Genomic DNA, 17,884 nt, shown 5'->3' with positions numbered 1-17,884 from the left:
TCCCTGCCCACAGGGGCTGGACTAGATGGTGCTTAAAGGTGCCTTCCAACCCAAACTCTTCTAGGATTCTGTGATTCTGTGATCAATGTCCCATGTTAGTGTTTTACTTGGTATAAAGTGGTATACTATTGTTATACTCGAAGTTCTTTGGGATAACAAAGAGGTGTCACACAGCTCCGGTAAATATTCTGGCCCTTTCCATGGTTCCCCTGTCCAGCTGCCTCCACTTACAAGCTCCTCTTTGGTCCCTGCAGCCTTTAGCCTACCACCTGTCAACGGCACAGCTCCTATTGTGCAGAAGAAACACCCTGGTAGTGCCTTGAAGAAGAAGGTATTGAGAAAGCAGGACAACGTGCCCTTACTGCCCAATAAGCCCATCATCCATGGGGATGGCAGCTTCCCATGCAGCTCCTCAGGTAAGCCTGCTCTGTGGCAGCTTTTTCCCACTTGGGTTGTTCCCAGCACAAGGAGCACAAACTGCCTCCTGCCTCAGCCAGCACAGCTGGGATCTTGCATCCATAGCCTGCCCTGAGAATGAACAGCAAATCTACTTTTGAGTTACTCCAGTTTGGTAGTACCAGAGATTTGGTTCTTAGAGATCCATTGGAAAGTGGAGCTGAATTAAGTCGTGGTAAAGGCCTAAGCTCTGGCTTTTGCCCATCCCAACAGTCCAAACTACAGCACTGGTGCCAGGAGGCAGCTGTGACTTCAGGGATGAGCTGCAGGGCAGTCTGCCAGGGTGTGCTCACTGCGCACTTACGAGTACCACCACCCTCAGCTGTCCACTCACCATCTGGGCTCTCTGCCTGTGCTGCTGTCTGGCTCTGCAGCCAGCTGTTCTGCTATCCCAGCAAGGGTTGTCTCTGCATGGCCTTCAGTGGCGTGGTGCAGTCGTGCCTTTGCTCCCAGAAGTGCCTGATGGCTCCTCACTCCTCGCTGCTGCCACAGCCTGCAATGCCAAGAGGGAACAAGCAGTACCTCCTGTGTCACCCACCCAATACAGCAGCCGTGTGTAGCAGATGACAGTCAGGAGGGGCTGCCTGGTGCTCCCAGGCTGTTTGCAGCAAATACACAGCAGATAGTCCCTAGTGGCTCTTGTCTCTCCTTTGTGGGTAGCCGGCCTATGCTGTGATCCCAGAGAGGGTGAGATAAGGAGAAGGGAGCTAGGAATGATACTCGGAACGCTCTTTCCAAGCAATGCTACTTCCAAGTTCAGAATTGACCAGAATTAGCCTGACATGGCTCTCCATTCACAGTGAATCTGGATGTGTGTGTCTACATACTTCTGCAGTGCCATCACTGATGTCAGTGGCTGGGGTATATCAGTGACACCCAGATTAGCTCCCATCTGAATATTTTTGATGGTATCGTTCCTCCATACTTTGTGAAAACATGCAAGGTAGCACAAAAACCTTCCGGAGTCTAGAACAGTTCATCTAGATTCTGTTCAATATTTATGCTCCATCATTTTAGACAGCTCAAATGCTGTCATCTACACATTAGAAAATGAGCTTTTGAGTACATGACATGAAATTTTTATTGACACTGTCTTTGATGACAAATGGATTTCATAAGAAATGCATTTATCATCTGAGTTTTCTCATACGTTGTAAATTTTTTTCTTTAGCAAGAAATTCATTTAAGGCAAATCCAGATCAATTGATTAACAAGAGAGTCTGTCGGCCAACAATGTGCATCTGTATTTGCATATTTTTATCCTCAATGTGCATCTGGAGAGCTTTTTTATCAACTGTCCAGTCTGGAAATTGAATTTTTCCACAAGAGAAAGCTTAGAAACTGTTGAGTTTGCAAAAAAATTCATTAGATGACAAATAAATTTTGCCTCAGTGTCTTTGAAATACAGCCAGTGTGTACCTCTGGAAGAGTAAAGATTCATGATGCTTGGAAAGAACAAAATGCATAAACGACTCCGTTCCCAATAGTAGGCTAAAATGTATGTGCACTCAGCTGCCTCTGTCTAGAGTATTTGAAATCAATGGAAACAGAGGTGCTGTCAGGTGTGAAGGGTCAGGTATGGCTGGTCCCTGGTCGGTGCTCTGTGGGGACTGAGCTGGGCCCAGCAGGGCTGGCTTGTTCAGGCTTGGCTTGGTGCTGTCGCGAGGCAGCTGCAGGTCTTTCCTCAGGGAGCTGCAGAGTGCCCCTGTCCTCAGGGCTGGGGGAAATCAGGGCGCTGAGAGAAGAGAGGCCCCTGAGGGGTTCCCTCCTGGGCCAGCCAGTCCTGCTGTCGGCACTGTCTGGCAGGGAGCGGGAGCTCTGCGGCCTCAGGAACCTGCCGCTGGCTGTGGCACCTGTGGCACTTGGGAGCTGGCGCTGTGGGGGCAATTGTCAGGTGCAGCCTGGAGCTGTGCCCAGCTGGGGGAGGCTGGGAGCAAGCAAGGAGCCCCAGGAGCCAGCCAGCAGGGAAGTCTCTGAGCCAGGGGCAGGGTGTGCCACACGGAACCCTGGCTGGGAGATGGGGCTGCAGGCCGCGCCATGGCGGGGTGCCTTGCCCGGGGCTGCAGCGCCCACGGCCGACCCTCTCCTTACAGTGACCTCGCAGACGGCCACTGGGGCCAAGCGACGAGAGGAGCCGCTCCGTGGGCACGGGCAGAAGGACAGAGCCTTTTCAGACCCACAGCAGTCCTTGCAGGAGGCACTCTCCATGCTGGGCAGCGAGGACTGGTAAGGAAGGCCCCGTTCCCTCGGTGTCCCTCTTAGCGTTGAGATCGCTCAGAAGCGTGTCTTGCTCGTGCCTCGGAGCGCCGAGAGCCCAGAGGGCCAAAGGCACTGGGGAAACCACTGCAGAGCAGGGAGAGCATCAAGATGGGAGAGCAGCCTTTTCTTGGCCTTGCTCTGCAGCAGTGCTGCAGCTGCAGCAGGTCTGTGCTGTTTCCTCCCTTTGCCTGCTGCTCCATGGAGCTGCAAAGGAAATGCTGAGGGAAGAGAGAAAGCTGTGGGATGAGATGATTTGCTGGCTGAAGGCAGAGGCAGGATGGCAGCAGTTATGAGTGTAGAGATTTGGGTGCCTTGGGCCGCTGGCCCAGGGGGACTGAGTAAGATTCCTCTCTGCTCCCACTGCTGACAGCAATGGCAGGGACTCCTGCATGTGAGCCCCAGAAGCAGCTCCAGGGAGCTCCTCTTTCTGAGAAATGGACTGAGTTGTGCTTTCAAGTCCCTCAGCCTGCCTTTACTCCTGAAGGGCTCGTGGCAGAAGAGAAGGAAAAAGAAATAAAATCCTCTAGGAATCTTGCACTTTGGAATTCAACTTTTCCTTTTCACTCCTTCATATGGGCCTGAGATCTTTTGTCAATACTCACAATGGGTCCCACAATTCTACACAGACAGAAGGAGGCCTAGAGGTGATAACCCTACAAATGTTAGGTGGTAATGGTTTTCTTTTTGATGGCTTTTTGATCACTCCCTGTTGGATGCTTCATTCACACAGGGGTAAGGCCTCCATTCAAATTGGGATAAGCATGAAAAACATGCTACAATGAATCTCCTTGTGCAGCGGCCTTTGCTTTGCCTTTTCTCTTCTGCTTTCTCTTCCCCATATCTCTTTGGTGCCCTGTGAGGTGCAGAGAGCTTCTGCAGGTGTGGGGGCTCCTGATGACACTCGGGGGTGCCCATGGGATCAGTCGCCAGCCCTGTGCTGCAGCCCTGATGCCTCACACACCTTCCTGAGCCTGAGGGCCTGCACAAAGCACGTGCTGAGAGATGGAGTTGTTTGCACCTTTTAAATAACATGTTGCTGTTGTGGGGGTTGTTTTAGGTAGGAGTGTTCTGGGAAAAGCCAGTTTCAACAGTTCTGGGAAAAGAGTTTCAACAGTTCTTGCCCAGGGGTGGAATCATTATCTTCTGGGACATCCTGCTGTGGTTTTGGGGAATGTGTGAGGTGGAGTGGAGTGGGTGACAAGCAAACCTGGACTGTAGAGTGGAAACTCAGCTCCAGCGTGGCAGGGCAGACTCTCAGTGTTAAACTGCCTGCTGGGGCTGACAAAGAAGGAAAATGCCCCAGTAACAGCCCAATGGGACTGTGTCTCAGGGACAGGTAAAGGGAGGTGACAAGAAACAGCAGCATGGCCCGGCCTCACAGCTTCTACAAAGCAGTGACAGAGGCACTTCATGTGCCAGAGATATTCAGAAAGGTTGTCTTCTTAAATGGCCACAAATGAAGTCTCTGAAAGCCTTCTATTTGCCTCTTGGATTTGTGTATGCTTTTGACAGCCACAGCATCCTGTGGCAATGTGTTCCATGACTTCATCAAATACTCCTTGAAAAGCACCTCCCATGGTTTGACTGAGCTGCCTGCCTGGTCATTTCAGAGGGTGCTGCCTAGTTCTTGGGTAGAGAGAAAAATCAATCTTTTTGGTACTTGTCTTTCAGGGAACTGAAGGAGAAGGGACTCTTCAACATCAAACACCTGGCTGAGTCCCATCCAGAAATCCTGCTTTCCAGACTTCATGAGATTTGCTTGGCAGTTACCAGTGAGGTGAGAACATTGCTCTGAATTGTCCCCCATACTTCATATATGGCTTGTAGAGTAGATATGTGCTTGTTCATCTCCATGTGTGCTCAGGCACTGCCTTCATTTCTGGTTTTAGACCTTCTATTTCTAATGTCTGTCAGCTATCTGTAGGATCTGTGTGTACATGCAGCTGTATTTACTGGTAGGTCAGGTGTCTGGCACTTGTCTTTGAGTGTGGTGCCATTATAATGCAGAAACTGAGACACTAATGACATTATATGGCAGAGTCCTAGTCTCTGCCCAAGCTGTAATTGAACACTGCAAATGAGGCTGTAGATCTGAGCCTGTGTTTTGTGTTTTCTGTTTTCTGTCTGAGTGTTTCAAGTACAGGGGTTGCTTTTTTGAACAGGAGCACCTGACTGTTTTATCTTTATGACTTCTGCCTTTATGATTTGAAAGCAGCCCTGGTTTTGATTTTCTAGTGAAAGAGCCTAAAATCAACGTAGTGCACATTTAAGATAGGTTAAGTAGAACACTTTGGTGAAGTTTCTTTTTAGGTGTGCAGTAAGCAGGTGCGAGGCCAGAAATTGATGCCAGAGTAACTGTCTTTCTGTGCTTGTGCTCTCCTGCTCTTAATGTACTTTCATGATCCTCTATACACAGTGGGATGTGTAGTCATTTTCTGGGACTTCTGTTGAAGGCAACTGGTTTTCTTTCCAAGGTGATTCTCATATTTCCCCTCATGATTTCCCCAGGTGACCAACCTCCGATCAAAGGTGTCCTGTTCTGCAATCGTCACTCTGGGAGAGCTCTTTGCCATCTTGAAGAAGGACATGGACTCTGAGGTTGATGAGGTTACTCCAGTCCTTCTCCAGATGGTGTGGAACTCCCCAGAGTTTGTTCAGAAGGCAGCCTGTCAGACCCTGGAGATCATGGTGGAGAATGTGACTCCTGCACGAGCAATGAATGCTCTCTTGGACAGGGGAGTCAAGTAGGTTCTTCTTCTTTTAGTGATGTTCTTCCCCTTCCAGTGTGTGGGTGAAGGAAGGGATGAGGGAAAGAATGGGTATGGTGGGAGGGAAGAGTCTTGTATCCTGCATCTTGTGTGAACTCGGGGACTTGATATATGATCAACCTCATTTCTTTCCTCTTGTCACCTTTTTCTGCCCTCCTGCAGCCCATTACTTCTGAGAATCACAGAACTGTAGAATATGGGGAGTTGGAAGGGCCACATAAGGACCATCAAATCCAGCTCCTGGCCTTGCACAGAACAGCCCAAGGGTCACACTGTGTACCTGAGATTGTTGTCCAAATGCTTCTTCAACTCTGTCAGGCTTGGTGCTGTGACCACTGCCCTGGGGAACCTGTTGCAGGGCCCAAGCACCCTCTGGGTGAAAATCCTTTTATTGATATCTAAACTAAAGCTCCTCTCATGCTACTTCCTGCTGCTTCCTGGGGTTCTCACAATCTGACAGAGTTTCCTAGACATGGTGAACGGTGGGGAAGTGGAAGTGCCTGCAAAGGCTAAGGATAGAGCCTGTGCTTTTGTGGGAAGAGGGACAATTGCAATTGCAGCTGTGAGTGCTGTTGCATATTTTGCAGTGCTAAGCACAGAGGCCCTGGGGAAAACCACGTATCTTCATGATGCCATTAACCTGAGAAATAAGGAGGGTCCTTGCTGGGGTGTGGAGCACATGGGGGAGAGTGTGCTGGGTATGGCACAGCCTGCACAGCAGGTGCAGCTCCTGCCAAAGGAATCTTGTATGAGTGTCCTGGCCTTAGAGCACTACTTTCTATTCAGCCTGTTTTTTTTGTGTTAGCCTTGAGATGATGAATCACTTTCCAGGCACCTTCCCAGGCCGAGTGCCATGGGACAGCTGAAGCAAATGCTGCCCTAAGTGTTGGTGCTGGGCCTGAGAGTTCCCAAGAGACAGTCTCTGGAGCACAACAACCTGGCTAAACTGACTGGCACCCTTTCCTCAGCTTTGCAATAGGGTAAAACACTCAGATGTATTGCTTGCCAAGCTTTACAAAAGAAACAGGCTGCATTGCTGGATATTCTGCAAGTTCGCACCCCACAGCATGTTTTCCCTGCATTTGTTTTTTCCCAGAGGTCTGCAGATTTGGGGATGAAAGGGTGGAAAGAGCCTCATCCTGCTGCAGCTCTGTGTACTGGGTGCCCTCTGATGGGTTGGCATGAATTGTCCTTAACTTCTAAATAATTCATATGTGATCTATTACTTTAATCTTTCTCCAATTAAATGTTGGGAAAGAAATGGAGTATCAAATAGTGCAGGGAGACTGAATTCTTCCCTTTTCCGTGGAGGCAGTCCTTCTGTACAATGCTAACTTAATGTTTATCTGAGGACAGAACATTCTGCAGGTGTCTGAAGCTGCAGGGAGAACCCAGGCTCCTTCCCCCAGCAAGGCCAGGGAGCACGCTCTGGCCAAGGCCTGTGCTGCTGCTGCTCCTTGTCCCTGTGCCCCAGGGTTTGCTCTCTCCTTCCCAGGAGCCGCTACACCCAGGCGCGGAAGTGTGCGGCCGAACTCCTCCTGTCCTTGGTGGAGAAAATGGGAGTCACCAAGCTCGCGGGCACCTCCAGGGCTGAGAGGCTGGCACAGGTGGCAGGGACACTGGCTCAGGACTGTCACAAGGACACCAGGTAATGATCTTCATTTCACCTCCAAAATCAGGAGAACCATTTTGTGTTGGGCTATAAAGGCAAAACCACAAAAGAGTGGAAACTCAAGGAAATAATAAGGGACCTCTATGTGTGGATAAGGGTCATCAAATCATGGAATATGCTGAGTTGGAAGGAGCCTATCAGGGTCATCAAGTGCAGCTCCTGGCCATGTGCAGGACAGCCCAAGAGTCACTCCATGTGCCTGAGAGCATTGTCCAAACGCTTCTTGAGCTCTGTCAGGCTTGGTGCTGTGACCACTGCTCTGGGCTGCCTGGGGAAATGACTGTACTGGGTAACCTGAGGTTGGCCAGCAAGAAGGGGCATTGCCAACTTGCTGTGACTTGAAGGATTCTTTACTGAGATCAAAAGAGCACTGAGATTAGCCAGTCCAAAGGTTTTGATTGGCCTTAGGTGCAGAAGAGAAAGCCAAAGTGTTGGCTAGTGTTCATCACTGAAGGATCCCAAACATCTGCTTCTCATGACAACTTCTCTAGAAATATTTCAGGGATCTTTAGCCAATGTATTCAGTCTTTCTAAACCCCTTCTGCAGTTTTCTAGAATGCTGTTATCTGTGGCTCAGTGACCTCCAAATTTCTTCTTGAAGAAAACTGAGTTTTCCTAGTGGCAAAATCACTCCAAACCACCAAAATCCCCTTACTTTGATGATGAAATTCCCATTAATAGCTGCCAAGAACACCAGAGCAACTAGCTGCCCCTGTGCATACATACAGTATAGAATAATCAAAAGCAAGGAGGAGGTGTTTTGTCCTGGCTTCCCTGCCAGTTAAAGAAAGGTAAATTACTGTGCAATGGCAGCAGGACACTGATAACAGGCTCTGACAACAAAGCAGATGTGTTTTGCTTGTTCCCTGGGAACACCCCCAGTTTCAGAGAGAAATGGTATTTTTCTCTTGCCCCACATTCTCCTTTTACCTCTTGTGTTCAGCAACAGCACTGTGCAGTGTCAAGTGAGGTAAATCTCCCTCTTTGCTGAGTAGGTAGTGCCTTCTCATACAAGGATTACACCTGATGTGTTCATGGTATCAGCCTCTTCTGTTAACACTCTTCCATGGTTCACTGTCCTTTTGTTTCCTTCCTGCCTCCCTCTCTCTCTTCCATCCTTCCTCAGGCATTATGGACAGGAGATGGTGAAGATGTTGCTGAATAACCAAAAATTTAAAAAGCTTTTGGAACAATCTCTTTCCACCCGTGACCTGGAAGATATTCTGAGAAGAATTAGGAGGAAAGTAAGTGCCTGGCAGGAGGAATATCTCCTTTGTGCAAGTATTGCCACTGCTAATATGAGATCAAGCATACCCAATGTGTCTTTATCTCATTCCTCTTCTGCTAAATCATTTTGCTCCTGGGAATGAGCTGTAAATCCTCAGCCTATTCATCTGCAGGCGACAAAGGAGCTGATATTATTAAGGGAAAATGGGGGTTTGAAGATTTTAAATATCAGTTACAGAGAGGAAAATGAAAGAGGAGAAAAGGGTTTTACATTTAAGTGTAAGCCCCCACCACGCTCTCCTTACTCTGCCCCCAGTAAAGCAATTAAGTGAGAATAGAAGATAACAGAGTCTGAAGATAACAGAGTCTTTGCAAAAGACACCAGAAGTAGTAGTACCAAGAAAAATTCCAAATATACAAAAGATGTCCAAGTCAATCCTAGTTACTACAATTGCTGTCTGTCTTTTGGGAATATGGCCCTGCTGTTAAGCCCTGTGGAGCTGGAGGAAGCTTGGTGAATTAAGCACCGTCTAGTGGGAAATCTTGTGCTTTTTTTGGGGGGGATTTTTTTTTTTTTACAGACATTATATAAAGGATTGCGCCTTTGTGCAGGCACAGGGAGATTGAGTGTTGAACTAAATCAACTTCCAACACAATGGGCCAACCCCCAAAGAGTCCAATTTTTTCTGCTGCTTCCTTTAAGACCACTCAGTGCCTGTCAGTTTGCATTATTCCCATTTATGCTCAAGACTAATGAATTTGGGAATTTAGACAGCTGCTCAGTAGGGTAGCACCCATAACCTCCTTGGGCTATTGAAAACCAAGAAATGGCATCACAGAATTTCTGGTCTGTTTATTTCTGTAAGTTAGTAGCAGTGATCCTGGTTCTAACTTGTGTTTTAAACAGGGAATTTCCTATTTTATTTTCTAAAGATTCATGGGGTTTCTTTATGTCTTTGTAGGGAATGGAAAACCAGAAGGGTGAACCTCCATCTGTCAAGGAGCCGGTGAAGGAGAGGAACGATGGCTCAAAGAAGCCCCAGGCCACATTGCCTTCTAGCAAATGGTACTGAGCACTTTTGTCAGATGTGACCAAGCACATGACAAACTTTACATGCCTCTTCCTCAGGCAAATCTTTCTGCTGGAGATGACCAGTGCCAGAGATTGTTTCCTTTCCCTACAAATGCTCTAGGATTAAAAATGTCTACTTTTGCATTGTGTTGAACAAAACTTCTCTGCAGGGCTTTCCACAAAAAATGGGCGACAAAACACATTGGTTGCAGCTCAGATGATCCAGTGCAGTGGCAAGGGCAGTGTTGTGGAGGCTAGGAGAGGGCCAAGTCTCTGCTGCCTGACTTGAGACAAGTAAATTCAAACAGGTTTTTTTTTTTTTTAATCCAATTGGAGTCTTTTCAGATGGGTGTTTTAATGAGAAGTCCCACTCTAGAAGCAAGATGCCATTCCCCAAAAAAGCGGTTCCCATCCATGTGGTTTGGCCTGGCTGATTCATGGTTTTCTTATCCTGAAACAGTACAAAGTTTGAATAGTAAGTAGCAAGGCAATTCCTGAGCAGCTTTGGTCAACAGGTGTCTCAACGTGGACTTCTTGGTCTTGGTATTCCTGTCCTTCATAGAGTTTGCTTGTTGGACAGCATGTTTGGTTTATTTCCCCCTGTGCTGCAATCAGCATTTAAGAGAGGAATTTGGTCCTTGCTGTCTCTTCGTGCCAGTGGCAGAGCTACTTGCTCCACTGATAACAGAGGGAATTTATTTAGTTCTGTCATGGTCAGCAGTGGCAGGAAAGTGACCACATGCCTCAGTAGCATGGCTAGCAACTTCCCATGCTCATGGAAGAGACAGGTTGATCCAAGAAGATTATTCCCAGTGGATTTGTTAGGCTGTGCATCTAGTCTCTAGGGAAGCAAATGAAATTAATCTCTGTTCCTGATTTTCTGGATCCTTCAGCTATGCCCCTGTTCATCTGTTCAGATGCATCTGAGCTACTTATCCAGATTGTCATGCCTGGTGTAGAGACACTTCTCCAGAGTGATGAGTTTCCTTATTATAAGACACACAGGTCCCATATGAGTGGGCATTTAAACTTGGAAGTAATGTCTCCCTACAAAGCAATGTGTGCCTTGGAAGGCATCTGAAGATAGATGAGATGCATCTCATCCTTGGTTTTCCTGAGTAAGCAGTGGAGAGAATATTACTAACAGAGCATCTCCCATAATGATTGTCACGAGGTCCATGTTGTCCTTCAGAGCCTCATGATTTTCTAGCTTGAAATCACATCATTAGGAAAGCTCCTCAAGATGTTTGGCTCACAATTAATTGAAGGTATATTACCACCAACAGATCCTAATTTGGTTTTGTTTTCCAGTGTAAAATCTACCTCTGACCGATGCCTCCTCCACCGTCCAAAAGCCCAGGTCACGTTACCTGCAGCTGTGGAAGGAAGGGAGTCACTCCAGAAACTTTACCATCTCCTGGAAGCCAAGGGGTTTCAGGCACGGATGGAAGGAGTGGCACTCCTCCTAGACCTGGCCAAAACCAGGCCCCAGCTGATCTCCAGTAACATTGTCCAAGTAAGTGGGGTATCTTCATTGCTCCTTTCATTTAGCTCCTTTCCCAAGCCTGTAGAAGTAAAGTTAATTCAGTGTGTCTTGGCACTACATCCTGGCTGTTTGGGACAGGCTGGTTCCCTCTTACCCAGGAGAATTTAAATTAGGTCCAGACTTCAGGACAAGTTCTTTCAGCCCAGCTGTATTTGTCTGGCAGGTGCCTACTGCTGCTGTTCATCAGATGATGGCAGAATTTTCTGCTGGTGTAACTGCTGCTGTCTCCTACTCCCAGTTGGGTGAAGTGAAGGGAATCCAGCCATTGAAAGCATGGCAACTATTCTCTAGACAGAAAATAGGTTTGCATGGGGAAGAGAAGTATCAGAAGTGTAACTGGTTTAAACACAATTATTTTTAAAGAATAATTCCATAACTCCATTGTGTCTTGCACAGGTACAACTCTGGCTATTCATTTCTATCCTCATCCCTATTCCTCATCCCTATTCCACCATAAAGTCAGTGCTCACCCTTCTTGCAGGGGCCTTTTTATCTCTTTGGAAAAGGAAGAAAACCGCAAAGGACAGATCCATCCTTTCTCCTCCCTCTAGCTGCTTTTTCCCTTTTTCCAGAAAATGGTGCCTGATGATGTGGCTGTCAAGGGACAGAACCTGCCCTAATGAGAGCTGTAGAGGACACTACATTTCAGAAGTCCACCTTTTAGTTAGAGAAATGGTCTGGATCCTGGAAGAGTTGATCAGAGCCTTGTCCTTCTCCAGACACAGGTTCTGAGACAGACAAAATAAAACTTAGATTTCCTCCAGCCACAGTTTTGCCAAAATCACAACTGCCCTCAGTACTTGAGGCAACTGTATGGAAAAATGGGCATGGTAAATATCTGCTTCCACACTTTGAAAGCAAAGGTAGCCTTCTGAATTAATAAATGGAATTGATTTAATGATTTATAGGTGGAGAGAAATACCATATGAGCTGTTCTGGCCCCAACCAAAGCTCTTACAACAGGAGAAAATCTTTCAAGCAGCATAAGGCTACGCAACAATTCCAGTGAGTGGCCCACAGGAAAATGGTGAAATTGTGCAAGCAAGGGCTGACCTGAAGAAAGGATCACTTTCATCTTTTGCATTCCTGAGTGCTTCATCCCCTCTTCAGACAAGGTAATTTTAATCCAGCTTTCATGTTGTTTGTTCTCTTCACAGATTTTTGATTATTTTGTCCTGAGAATAAATGACACCCACAAGAAAGTGAAGCAGAAGGCGCTGGAGGTGCTGGCAGAAATCATTGGACTCCTGGAAGATGCCCTGAACCCGGTGATGGTCCGTTTGGTGGAAGGGATAACAAAGAATCTGAACTCAAAGGATCCCGGGGTTCATGCTGCAGCTGTGAACGCACTGGACAAATCTGTTGCTCATTTGGGTAAGGCTGAGCCCTGGCACGGACTCTCCTCAGCTGTGTCTCTGTCTCTCCCACACAAGAGAGCGCTGAGTGCCTTGGGAGCTGTTGTTGTCCATGGAACGCTCCAGCTGACACCCACCAGAAGCTGTGGAGGTGCAGTCCTTATGCACCATCCCCAACAGCCTGGAATGTGCAGCAGCATTTCCCAACAGTCCCAGGAGCCCTGGGCTCTGTGCTGCTGGTCTGAAGAGCAAGTCCTGGACTACAGCTTTGCTACAATTCAGAGGCAAAGGGGTTTTGGAGTTTGCTTGGGCCCCATCTGACTTCCCAAATGAACAGCTTTGCTGTTGGCATGAAGGGACACTGGCCCATCAGAGCTTCTGCAGAGCAGCCACCTGGAAGGCTCCACATTAGAGGCATTAGCTGCCTATTTCCCACCTTTCTTCTTTGTCTTCTTTTTTCAAAGGGGAACTGATGATTCACCAAGTCCGTTTCTTTATAGCAAATGGGACTAGATCCAGCTGTCAATGATGTCTTGTTCCACATGTTGTTTTGCATGGGACAAGATGGCAATAGCAAATACTTGCTTAGGCAAGGGCTGCTGTAAATTCCTTTGCCACACAGATTTATGTCAGCTCTGAAAATGCCGCACTGGGGGAATATGCCTGTAAAAATGGAGTGTTGAAGAGGCAGGTCTTCAGGGGCAGTTTCCACTTTTTCCACTTCAGCTGCTCTGTGAACTCACAAACTGCCTGAGTCAGTGCCTTTCTGTGTCCCAAGTATGGGCTTCTTCCTTTTTGCTCTGGGATGCAAAACCTTTTCACTGCTTCCGTCTGACTGAACTCTTGAGGTCCCTGATGTGAAATGTTTTAACATCGCTCCTGGGACAGCAGACAACTTTGGATTTACAAATGTGAAAGGAGAGCTTTTCTTCTGGAATTTTAAACCCTTCCACGTAGGCTGGAAGGAAAGACAAAAAGGATTCAAAAATCAGCAGAAATTGACTTTATTGTATAAAATGGGTTTGCCCCTGCTCTTTCCCTCCCCACTCTCCTTTCTTCTATGCCCTCAGACAAGTGAGCAGAAATGTGTGTTTCACTTGTAGATCAAGTGTCACTGATGAAAGAGCTCAGCCACCAATGGAGCCAACTGAATGGCCAAGCTCTGCTGGAGGTCACGGAGCGTATCACAGGTATGGCCTCCCCTTCTAAGCCAAGAGGTCTCTGAGGGAGTATTTACAGGGGATGCCTGTGAACAGACAGCAGAGTAGCTCCTCCACATCAGGAGGTGCTGAGCTTGTCCCTCCTGCCCAATAGCCAAGGCAGGTGTATTTGGCAGGCTTTCCCTGGCTGCTGCAGAGCTGTGCAGCCTCTGAGATGGGGGCAGCTGGGCTGAGCTCTCACTGGGGCATCTCAGAACCCACCTGCAGGAAAGGGAGGGGCTACAAATACTCCAGCTGGCTCAGGGACATCTCTGATCTTTAAAGGACAATGGTGGCAAAAGCTGTTTCAGGGAATCAGTTTGTTTTGTACTTGTTTAACAGTATCCTTGTTTTTCTCCTGGAAAGTTTTGGGGCTGAACCATGCAGAGCCTGGGGCTCACAGCTTAGGTCAAAACTCAGTACAGGTCTTAGAGGCACAGATTTAGTGCAAGGCAGCCTTTTGGGGCACAGGGGCAGAAGCAGAGTGCTGGGGCTCCCTGACTCTGCTGTCCAAGTGGCACTGGACCAAGCGTTTCAGGGTGTGCAAACAATGTCTTCTTGTGTCAGTGCTGTCCAAAATGCTACAAATGCAGCTGATAATTGATTCCTCAGAGGAGCTTGCTCTGTCAGCAGTAGCCAAGGAATGGAAAAATTATAATCTCAGTAGATTGTAGAGAAGACGATAGATAGCTTTGCTTTAACTGGGGCTAAATCCACTGCTAATTATGCCAGCATCTTTAAAGACCAGGTGTAATACACTTGGTGTCTTCATTAGGAACTCCAAAAGGGCATGTTCAATGATTGGGAATGTGAAAGGCCCTTTAAGGAGCATTTGAATAAAGTATATCTCCAGCAACCGGGAATTTAGTTTTGCAGTTATTTTGATCTCTTTTTCAAAAAATAGAATTAAGCATAAATTAGGACTTCTTTAGAAAGAGCAGATGTTTTCTCTGAGATTTAGTAGGAACAGACAGCTGTTCCTCATGTTCCATAGTCACTGATGTCTTTAATGACATTTAAACTCAAATAAACTCCCATTATAAAATGGGTACCAGAACCCTTTTCCTGCTTAGCAGAGTTGGTTTTGGATACTTTGAGGAGCTGTTTCAGTGCTGAATTGTTGCATTAATGTGCTGGTGGATTAACAGCATAGAGAAAATGACCTCTCTTCCACCACAGAATAGTAAATGGCTACTACATAACATTTCGCCTGATCAGAAAATAAGAATGGTCTCCAGACCATATTTCAGCTTTCAATCTCTTAGCCAAATTTGCCATGCAAGAACCCTGTTGGTAGTAAATTTTTGTCTGTGTTTGATACAGTTCAGAAAATGAGCAGAGAGCAGATTTCAGACACAATGTGGGAAAACACTCATGTTTTGGCTAAATTTCAGTCCCCTGTGTAGCATTTTTTTCTCTCTATTGCCCCTATTTCAGTGGACATTATAAGGAAAAATGCCATTAACATTGGGAATGGAAATGCCATTAAAATGTGGAGATGCTCAAATGCCAGGGCAATGGGGTCTCGGTAATTCTCTAAGACACCCGGAGGTTTGAAAGAGCTCTTTGTTGGAAGCCACAAAAGCACTCTGCCAAAGACACCAGCTCGTCACTGCTGTTTCTCATCCAGCTATCAAGCAGCACTCATCTCTGGTGGGCTGGAGTTTTGAAGTATGTTCTAACACTGCCCTTTGCTGTGGGCCATGGAGCAAAGGGAAGAGCCAGATGAGACTTTTGGCCCTTGACATCAATGGTACAAAAATGGAATCATCCCTTTTATTAGAAATCTCTCAACTATCTCTCAAGGGTGCATTTCCAAATCTTCCATGTGGGTTTAGACAACTTCTTAATGGAAATAAAAGGCAATTTGACATTTTATTCATTGTTCATACAGAACCAAAGTGTGAAATAATTTAGTAAAGGTACCAAGTCTGCCACAGGTACAAGGCTCTGTTTGGAGAAATTAGTCCTGAGGGGTGGGTGGCTCTGTTTCAAGGATGATCAGCTGCTTTGCCCATTTCTGGGTCATGGGGCTCTGTGTGCTATTTCACTGATCTTGGCCAGAGAGGCTTCCAAGAAGCAAAACCAGAGGTAGATCCTTGTTTGCATTGAGGTTGATGAGTAAGGAGCTGTGTCTCTGTCCCGGCAGATCTTGTGGAGTGGGTTTATGCCAGGAGCCCTGAAGTGGTCCAGCGCTACGCCCTGCCCGTGCTCTGGTCCTGCCTGGAGAACAAGGCGCTGCCTGTCCGAAGCGCCAACGTCTGCGCTGTGGTCACCAAGCTTGCCTGTGCCCTCTGCGAGGTGATGGGCACCCAGCTGATCAAGTGTGCTGAGAGCAAGCCTCCACACGTGCAGGAAAACCTCTCCAGCCTTTTGGGCTGGTGAAGGTTTCATGTTCTCCAGAAAGCTGACCAAGTTCTGAGTTGGACACCTCCGGATGGGACTTTTTAGCTGTGCCAAAAATGACCAAAGACTAAGGAAGGGTGTGCATCTGCCCCACTCTCTCCATCGCCCTTCCTAGTCATGGCATGGGGGGCCTGATAAAACTCCAGACTGGGGACAAGGTGAAGACCAAGCATGAATCAGCTGCACAAAAAGGTAAGGGGAGGATCTGGGCGGCTCTCAGTTGGGAGAAAGGGTCTTGTGGCAGCCCCAGAGAGGCTGTGCTCATTGGCAGGGAGCACTTGTGCCCTGCATGTGCCCCCTGCAAGGGGCTGTGCTGCTGCCAGTGCCCCTGGAGCTGTAGGGCTGCTGAGCTGTGGGGCAGGGAGAGGAGCAGGAGGCTGCAAGTGCAGCTGAGCCATTCCTGGAGAGCACAGGGCTCTGGGCTCCCTGCTGTCCCAGGACAGCCCAGAGGCCAGGCTGTTCCTGTGCTAGCTCTGGGGAAGTGGGGCAGGGTTTTTCCCCCTGGCCTGCTTCAAGGGTCTGCCAGCAGGATAATGTTTCCCTGTGCAGCTGTTTAGAAGTTGGCAGGAAATGTGTCCCATGAAACATGTAGCTTAAGCTGCTTTAGGTTTGCATCTCAGCCTGTTACATTTTGTGTCTTCATTTTGCAGACCTGACTCGTTACCCTCTTACCAAGAAGTTTTCTCTGCATACTTCCCATCGTCTCTTACCCACAAAGTCCTTGCCTTCTGTCCAGAAGAGCTCTCATTCATCCAACCTCAGGAAGAAGCTGCTGTGTGCGTGAAGAGTGTCTGAAGAATAGGATTTATGTGTTAGGCTTTAGAGTTAGAGATGTACATACGTTCAGATCTGTAGATGTAGTTTTGGATAAGTGTGGTTTGATTGTATCTATACATTTTGATTACTTTTTTAAAATTGCATATATTTTATTTTGGTGATTTTTAAAAGTTAAATAAATGTGGCATTCACATTCCCTGAACAGATAGAGAGATAATTCTCTCTCAGAGGACTTTTCCTGGAGAAGCACAGAGAGAAGAAGAGGAAACAATTTTCATCTCTACTTGCTGCTTCTGTTTTTTTGTACATGTGACTGTGTTAGGAAGATTGTTTACCTGAAGGGAGTTCCTAATTGGATTCTTGTGATGGTTGTTTATATTAATTGGCCTATTTGGTCAAAGCTGTGTCCTGGCTGTCTCAAGACAGTCACAGGTTTTTCTTTAATATTCCTTAGTGTTCTTTGTAGTATAGTGTATTTTAATATAGTATTGTATAATGTAATAAAATATAGTTTTAATAAAGCAATTGTTCAGCCTTCTGAATCAATGGAGTCAGATACCAATCATTCCCTGGTGGGGGGTGCCATGCTTTTTGATAAATAAATAAATAAAATTGAAATAAACCATGAGGAGAATGTGAGGCCAGGACTTGCTAGCCTAGTGGTTATGGGAGTGCAGCTCCCTTGATGTGTCAGTGTCTTGCCACATCCTTTCCTCACTGGGCCACTCCTCTTCCTCTTTTACCATGGTTTCTTTGTGTCATTTGTGCTGCTCTTTGTTACTTGGCATTACAACAGGGCCACCTGTTCACATGCTTGGGGGACAATGGATCCAAAAGATCCTGTCTAGTCAAAAGTTTTCTACCTAGATGTGTTCTGTGCTCCCCAAAGGCCTGAGCAAAGAAACCAAGAGGAGTGTGCCCAAATGGAAAAGCTTTGCTCCTCTACAATCTCACACAGATCTGGCTCACAGGTGTCTTCCATAGGCAAGGAGAGGTCATGTATTTCACTGGGGAAAGATGCATTGCTTTGGAAAAGTCATTTGTATGCATATTTACCCAGGACAGCAGTCCAGGTGTGTTGTTTGCAACTTGTTTGCAGAAGGATGAGTGGACTGTGAGGCCAATAACAAGTGACAAGGGCTCCTCA

The 17,884-nt window shown here is 47.1% G+C and overlaps 1 protein-coding gene across 1 annotated transcript; it reads left to right on the top strand.

Moving 5' to 3' along the window:
* Positions 1-2,473: 2,473 nt before the first annotated feature.
* On the top strand, positions 2,474-17,137 carry LOC132324379 (TOG array regulator of axonemal microtubules protein 2-like). The gene is made up of 11 exons (XM_059840426.1): positions 2,474-2,682; positions 4,387-4,492; positions 5,224-5,459; positions 6,979-7,131; positions 8,282-8,399; positions 9,345-9,448; positions 10,766-10,970; positions 12,158-12,374; positions 13,459-13,545; positions 15,704-16,152; positions 16,611-17,137. The coding sequence occupies exons 1-10, from the start codon at positions 2,474-2,476 to the stop codon at positions 15,937-15,939; spliced, it is 1,671 nt and encodes a 556-aa protein (XP_059696409.1). The 3' UTR covers positions 15,940-16,152; positions 16,611-17,137.
* Positions 17,138-17,884: the final 747 nt, after the last annotated feature.

Source organism: Haemorhous mexicanus, chromosome 3, assembly GCF_027477595.1.
Source record: "Haemorhous mexicanus isolate bHaeMex1 chromosome 3, bHaeMex1.pri, whole genome shotgun sequence".
In the NCBI taxonomy this organism is placed as follows: Eukaryota; Metazoa; Chordata; class Aves; order Passeriformes; family Fringillidae; genus Haemorhous; species Haemorhous mexicanus.
Note: the sequence above shows the minus strand (reverse complement) of the source record. Positions and strands in the feature narration are given on the sequence as shown.

Bases quoted from the DNA above. Each gene is read 5' to 3' on its own strand.
- LOC132324379 (XM_059840426.1), top strand. From the start codon at position 2,474: ATGGGGCTGCAGGCCGCGCCATGGCGGGGTGCCTTGCCCGGGGCTGCA. The intron at 7,132-8,281 runs GTAATGATCTTC...ATCCTTCCTCAG, and splicing joins GACTGTCACAAGGACACCAG to GCATTATGGACAGGAGATGG. The intron at 8,400-9,344 runs GTAAGTGCCTGG...ATGTCTTTGTAG, and splicing joins TGAGAAGAATTAGGAGGAAA to GGAATGGAAAACCAGAAGGG.